Raw genomic sequence first — 8034 nt, forward strand, 5'->3', positions numbered from 1 at the left:
ATCTCTTTCTTCCAATTTGTAGGTTTATCGTAAAAAATAGTGCTGTTACTTTTAGCTGAAGTCAATTCAAACAAATATCGATAATCACAAAATAAAATTTAAGAAAAATTATATGAAGAATTTCATTACTATTTTGCTCAATTAATTAAGTACATGTTTTCATTTTAGGTTTCCGAAGATTCCGGAACTAAAAGAAAAGTGGATGAATAAAATTAATAGGGAAAATTGGTTCCCAACGAAATACAGTGCTGTCTGTTCAAGGCACTTCACACCTGATTGTTTTGAGTATTTAAAACAACGTCGCCGTTTATTTAGTTCAGCAATACCAACAATGTTTCTACCAATTTTGGTACGATTTGTTTTATTGATAAAATGCTAAGAAAAGTCAAAACATAAATATAAACATTATTTTATTACAGGCTTCACCTTATAGTTTGACTGAGTCTAATACTAACGTACCTGGGCCTTCGCATCACAATACCGGCCAAGTAAGTTGATTTTTTTTATGATAGGTCAGTGGATTAAATTTAATGTAACTGCGGTTGTTGTACCCGATATTTTCAATTTTAGAGTTTATCATCAAAAACAGAAGTGCATTCTGAAGTTAATACAATAATTGAAGACCAGACTCTTGCGCCGTGCGGTCTACTAGATGATAGTCACATTCTTAGGCCTTCCCATGTTTATGAAAGTCCCGTAAGCTTAATTTTATAATATTTCACATATTACTTTATAACTAAGTAGTTCTGTTAAGTCCACTATTAATATTTCTTATTATATTTTCAGAGTTCAACAATGAATACCAAAGTAATAGTAGACCCAGAAATTGGTGAGCTCAGTCCACGAAAACGCAAAATGAAACGACAAATAGACCATCTAATATATTCTCTAAATAACAAGAAAAAACATGTAAAGAGGCTTCAAGACAAAAATAGAGTGTTGGTAAAAAAAAATGCGAATCTAAAAGAAATTTTAAATACATTGTCTCAAAAATCTTATATAACCGAAGAAAATGAAAATATTTTATCCTGCATAGGTGTACAAAATCGAGAACTAGTTAAACGTCAAATACTTAAATCTAAAACAGGACATATGCCAAAACTAAAATACTCTCCAGAATTACGAGCGTTCGCTTTGACACTGCATTTCTATTCGCCAAAGGCATATAATTTTGTAAGAAAAACATTTAGTACATGTTTACCAGCCACGAGCACGCTCAGAAAGTGGTATCAGTCGGTTGATGGTAAACCAGGGTTTACGAAAGAGGCGATTGATGCCATTAAAATCAAAGCGACAGAATCAAAACAAAAACTTTACGCTACTATTATATTTGATGAAATGGCTATAAGAAGCGGAGTCGAATATCACCCCCAAGGCCGGAGGTATTATGGCCACGTTAGTTTCGGTACCAGCTTGGAAACAGATTGCCAAGATGAAGCCAAGGAAGCACTAGTATTTTGTTGGTACCGATCAACGCTTCCTGGAAAATTCCAATTGGATATTTTTTAATAAATGGCGTTAACTCTGAGCAGAAAGTGGCTCTTTTAACGGAAGCCATTCATTTAGTAGAAGAAGCTGGTGTTGGAATTAAAGCTGTCACATTTGACGGTTGTCCAGCGAATTTGACGATGGCCAAAAAGTTAGGCTGTTCTTTTGAAGGTAGTAATTTCAATACTACCTTTAAAAACCCCAGCAATGATGATAAAATTGCAGTATTTCTAGATCCGGCGCACATGATAAAGCTAATAAGAAATGCGTTCGAGTGCTATAAAAATTTTCAAGACAAACATGGTGAGACCATTTCCTGGCAACACCTTGTAAATTTACATAATTTGCAAGAAGCAGAAAATTTTCATCTTGCTAATCGCATCAGAGCAGCTCACATATTTTTTAAAAGTAAAATAATGAAAGTGAGCTTGGCTACCCAAATTTTTAGCAAGAGTGTGTCAGATTCACTCATGTTTTGCAAGGAACAACTCAATTTACGGGAATTTGAGCAGGTTACACCGACAGCACGTTTTTTGGACTTGATAAATGACCTATTTGATATCCTAGACTCGCATACCCACGGTTACGGCCTGAAAAGGGCGGTAAATGTTGAAAATGCAACCAATGTGCTAGTAAAACTTAGGGCTTCAAAAGATACTTTATTAAACTTGTCTACTCAGATAAAAATAAAAAATACTGATCAAACTGTTCTACTCATAAAATCACCAAGATATACTGGATTTCTAGGATTTTGTGTATGTATCGAAAGTGCGATATACCTTATCCAGGACCTCGTTGTAAATCCAAACTACGCATTAAAATACTTACCACTCCACAAAATCAGCCAGGATCATTTGGAGCATTTTTTTGGAAGTGTAAGATGTCATGGGGGTTCAAACAATAATCCCAGCGCTCGACAGTTCGAGAGTATTTATAAAAAGCTTCTCACCTATGCACAAATAAGAAATAGCGGCAGTGGAAATTGCTCTGCTTTACATCAAATGTCTATTTTGCAATGTACATCACCAGTGGATCGTATCAATGTCACAACACGATACAGAGACCTTACAGACACACATGAAAAGTCAATTGAAAGCGAAAATGTAGATTTTCCTGAACTTGAAGATCTTACACACGTTTCAGAATTTGGTGAAAGGGTTCTTGAATACATGGCCGGCTACACCGTCCATGCATTGATAAAGAAATTAAAATGTCAAACGTGTATTGGAGCTTTGATTGGCTTAGAAAATGTTAACTCCTTACAGTACCAAAAAGATCTAAATAAGAACAAGTTACTTTATGGTTCCACCACCGTTATAGAAATTTGTCGCCGTTGTGAAATGTACATAAAGAGGGCGATCAAAGAAAACGGATCCAAAGTACTGCCCTCAAAATGTAATACAGATTACTTCATCCGATTAGTTATGAAATCGTTCATCGGGAAAAAATTATTCCCGGAAATATTATTTCATCAATTTGAAGTAGAAAGCTCTAATCACTTGATTGATTTAACAAAATGCATAATCCAAAAGTACGTAGACGCTCGATTGTCATTTTTAACTAAGCACAATCAGGACCCTAAAGCTTTTATACGCAAAACTTACACTAAACTTATTCATTTTAAAAATCAGTAATAACTTATTTCGGTTTGTTCATTAATATTTAAATTCTAGTTTTTCGTTACCACCACCTTTACTATAATATCATTTTGAGAGCGTCAGAATTGTGAGTGTTTTTTTAAGAACTCTTAATTAAATCTCTTTGGCTTTGAAAGTTTTGAAGGTTTGTGTTTGTTTGTGTCTTTAAAATTAAAAAAAATACGGTTGGATAAAGTTGATTAAACATTTTATTTTTGTTTGGTGTATCATTTTTTATCCTAATGGTACTACTTTACATACCTACTGTGCACATTACCTACCACCACCTACAACCACATCAAGTTGCATATCTATTTCACAACCTCAATAATAAGGGCCGTTCTAGTACATTTTGCACATGGCAATTATAGATTATATGAAGTTTTTAACAAAATCACATTTATACATTATTTTATTTTACCATCATTACCTTTCATTTAAATAGGGTATTTCTACGACTATTTGTATAGTCGAATTAAAAGAATCATAAAGTCGATTTATCGATATCGATTAATTTGGAAAAAAATTATTGAACGGCACTTTGCAGAAATATTTGTACTGACATTGTTGCATTAGCCAATCACAAGCGCGCATTTTTCTTCACTCCCCGACCCGCTGTTGTGAGTCGCGTTCTTAGAAGAAATAAGCCTATCGGCTCTCAAGTGGTTAGATTCTCTTTGGTTTAGGCATTCGTGAGGGTTTTTCAAAAGGTTCTTTTATATAAAATGGAGGGTGGTGAGTGTCTATAGGTAAGAGAGCAGAATTAGGATCACCAGCGGCAACATGTGTATTGCAAAAAAATAAGTCGAGAATCCGTCCGTTACGGTTATTAAAATTATTAAATTGTTTAAAATCAAATCGTGAGCAGAAGTTTAGTAGATGCCTACTTGTATTAGAATAGATGTTATTTGTGGCACACACCATGTTTGACGGTCCATTAATCCAGTTAAGTTCTGGTAGGTTAAAGTCGCCTGTTAAAATAATGTGTTTTGTATAAGGATCATCAAATAATTTCGACAACGAATTCACGAATGTAAGTGGCACAAACTAGTAGATTTTTACAATCATACAAGGGGACCTTAATTATTTGATGCTCTGGTAGAATTAAAGGGGGTGACAGTTTGAGACAAGATGGATTAAGATCTTTGAAAACAGCTATTAGGTCACCTCCTCCGTCTTTTTTATTTGAAACTGCTCGATCACGATCGTGTCTGAAAACTGTGTATCGAGAATCAATAAATTCGTTTTCGAAAATATCCGGCGTCAACCAAGTTTCAGTCAAATTTATGATATCGTATGCATTCGACAATATATTGATGTATAATGTGTTCAGTTTGGTCCTGATCCCCCGACAGTTCTGATAATAAATCGAAAGATTATCCAACATTTTTAAATTTTGCAGACATATCGCTCCTCCCACCGAATAATATCGTAATGTGATAAAACGATACTTTGCGTTTTATTGCATATTCATCATGTAGGTACTCTCTTACACTTAGTATTTTTTTTTCACATTTTACCTATGAGTACATTAGTAGTTAGTATTTAAATAATAACCATAGCCCTAATATTCCGTTACAGATTTATTGTACTTATTTACGTGAATAACGTCGCTTCTAGTAATTACGGATAGCACTGCTAATAAGAATTTCAATATGTTACGATAGCGATATAATTCGAGTAAGAACAAGGCACTCATTTAAGAGTAAAGTTTTTTAACAATACTATTCCTGTAGATATTTTATTTCAAAAGTATGGTAATGCTGGTTACAATCTAATTATATATTTTTTTAAAATAGCAATTACTTTTGCAATAGTTTACCGAGGTGAAATCTACACTCAATCTACGATTGCTGTATTATCTATTAACAAGAGCCACAAGCATTACGCATCGCTTGCTTTTTTCTAATAGTAAAGAAAGGGACAGAACAGTACCGATTTTGTGTCACGTGCTGCCTAGTCGCCGCATTTGTTTACTTAAGATCAGTACCGAACAATATTTTCGTGTTGAAGTGTTGTGCTCTAAGTATTAATTGCAATAACTACATACTTACATAAATATTAAGTGATTTTGTTAATTAAATTTGTTAAAAAATTAATACCTTTAGTATTTAGTGTATGAATGAACGATAAAGTGACAAAATACTGCTAAAATGAAAAGGGCTGTTTTAAAAAATCCCCGAGCCAGACGAATGTTGGATTTGTTGAATTATTCTGACCCTAATGGTGAGTACCTATATAATAGATAATATCTATGCCTACCTGCTGCTTGGCTGATAGAACTAGGTACCTTCTGGCTAGCTACCAGAGAGTTAATGTTCTTAGGTATCTCTGGAATTTTTGTACTCATGTGCATTTGCATAATCAGAGGTAAAACTATGTTACCGAGATAGGTACCTAATTGATGTACAAAGACGAGATTAAATAAACAGCGATATGTCGTTTTATTGATTATAATAAATCAATACCTACCGGTCGCGATGTTTATTCTAAAGAACGTTTGAAACCTTTATCCTCTCGTTGCAACGTGCAATGATAAAAGATTGAGAAAACATAAAAGGAAAGGAACTATGTGGATATTATTGTATTTTGTTCATAATATGGAGAATAGAATAATAATCTCAATCTAGACTTCTAATTTGAAGTAAAACTTCGATGTACTTACCTACTCTTCTTCTAGAAAAATAATTAGTAAGTACCTTGGTTGTAGTGATAGATAGGTAAACACTTATACTTTTTTTTTCAGACAAGCAACCCTCTGCTTCGAGTGCACTGACTAAAGATGTAGAGCCAATCAATCCGCTTGATATTGAAAATGATAAACCTCTTTATAATTTACGTGATATGTACTTTGTTACTATTAAGATAGTTACGTGTGTGTATAGCTGTGTACCAGCGAATGTCAGATAATTACCTACCTACCTTTACTAAATGTCTTAACTAATACAGATAAAATGCAGCAAAGCAGTAGCTTGCATCTTTGAAATGTATATTTGATCCTTTCCTCGATAATAGTATAACTTCATGTTTTCATGTCATTATTTAATTAGGTTACAGTAGCACGTAATGTCCTTAAACAATAACCAGAAAAGCTAAGTTTTTGGCGAAATCATGCTGTAGTAGGTATTTAACAAAATTATTATGTTTTGTTTACAGATACGAATACAAAAAATTACAATGAGGGCACTGAAGATTTTTCTCCTGATACTTCTGAACACCAACTAAGTCCTACCCGCAGCGCTAATTCTCTTTCAGTTGGCACCGTCTCAAGCTTAGGAGGCAATTTAAATCATATTGACCAGTTGATTAATTCAGAAATCAAATCCCCAGCTTCGATATCAAATTTATCTTTACTGTTAGGCAATGCAGATTTTGTAGCTTCTCCAACGGCTGTTTATAAAATTGATCTTTCACCTTCTCAAATTAAAGATCGATTTATTCAAAATCAAACGTCTCATTCTAAACATTCACCTATAGCCTCTACTTCTAATACAAATCAAGATATGTCCATTGTAATTGAAATAGAAGAAATTGAAGATTTATACCAAAAAACAATTATACCTTATGAAGAAGAAAATAAAGAGAATCGTGATAAAATAAATATAGCGGTGTTAAAAGCAGTAAGTCCATTAATAATTGAAACCAGCTCTAATGATTTACAAACAGAAAAACAGCATACATTTATAGATACCGTACAATTGCACGAATATCCTTTAACTACTAGTACACAAGACCCGGCAGTTGATACAAACACTGAAGGAGTTTTGACATATAGTAATAAACAAAATACTAGAAAAAGATGTTGTAATGAGCAAGAATGGTGTGACAACAATAACAAGAGACTCAAAAATAGCGGTAAATCTTACAAAGGTGCGCGTTCAAAAAAGCAATATGCCGCTAAGACCATTGGTCCTTCATGCTCATGCAAAAAACGCCGTGGCATAATATTTTCTATAGAACAACGTCAACAGATATTTGACACTTTTTATAGACTCAAAGATCATAAACTCCAATGGCAATATATCGTGAGACACGTTCAAGCACAACCTGTAAAACGTATGACTTAAGTAAGAAAAAATAACAGCACACAAACAATTAAATATTATTTCAAGCAAGACCAGACTTCTATTCAAGTATGTAAAGTATTCTTTTTGAATACTCTGCGGATTTCAGAACAAGTAGTTTTTACAGCTCTAGAGAAAATTAGGCAGGATGAGAGCTTAATAGACAACAGAGGAAATCATTACAACAGACCTCATAGGATGTCTGAAGTTACAAAAAAGAGTATAATGACTCATATTGAACTATTTCCGGCTGTTGAATCTCATTATACACGCAAAAGATCCAAGCGCCAATATTTGTCTGAAGAACTAAACATTTCCAAAATGTATCGACTGTATACCTTGTGGTTTCCAAATCAAGAATATACACAAGAACAATTAGCATCAAAACGACAATACGAATCCATATTTAATACTCTATATAATTACTCATTTTATAAACCCAAGAAAGATTTATGTGCAACATGCTCTTTGTATGAACAAGCTGACGAAATAAAAAAAGGTACATTGGAAGAAAAATATCAACAGCATTTAATACGAAAGCGAACAGTACGTCCAGTTTATAATGTTTTGAATAAATCTGGATATTGTTATGTGTGACACCTTTCTATAGCTAAAAGAGGCTCTATTGAAATAGGGAGCTGCTTATTAAAGTTCATAAATATGGAAGGACAACGTGGAATCAAATGCATATCATTTTATTCGGATGGTTGTGCGGGCCAAAATAAAAACCGTTATGTGTTTGCACTTTACTTATATGCTATAAAAAAGGTTATATAGAAACAATTACACATCGTTTTTTTGAAACGGGTCATAGTCAAAACGAAGGTGACAGTATGCATTCGTTG

At 33.5% G+C, this 8034-nt stretch overlaps 1 protein-coding gene across 1 annotated transcript; it reads left to right on the forward strand.

Annotated features, from left to right (window-relative positions):
• The first annotated feature begins 5278 nt into the window (after positions 1–5278).
• On the forward strand, positions 5279–7201 carry LOC113508228. The gene is made up of 2 exons (XM_026891184.1): positions 5279–5351; positions 6282–7201. Exons 1-2 carry the CDS (start codon positions 5279–5281, stop codon positions 7190–7192), a joined length of 984 nt encoding a protein of 327 aa, XP_026746985.1. The 3' UTR covers positions 7193–7201.
• Positions 7202–8034: the final 833 nt, after the last annotated feature.

Source organism: Trichoplusia ni, unplaced genomic scaffold (assembly GCF_003590095.1).
Source record: "Trichoplusia ni isolate ovarian cell line Hi5 unplaced genomic scaffold, tn1 tig00004140, whole genome shotgun sequence".
Lineage (NCBI taxonomy): Eukaryota > Metazoa > Arthropoda > Insecta > Lepidoptera > Noctuidae > Trichoplusia > Trichoplusia ni.

Coding starts and splice junctions, on each gene's coding strand:
- LOC113508228 (XM_026891184.1), top strand. CDS start 5,279: ATGAAAAGGGCTGTTTTAAAAAATCCCCGAGCCAGACGAATGTTGGAT. Junction 5,352..6,281: donor GAATTATTCTGACCCTAATG/GTGAGTACCTAT, acceptor TTTTGTTTACAG/ATACGAATACAAAAAATTAC.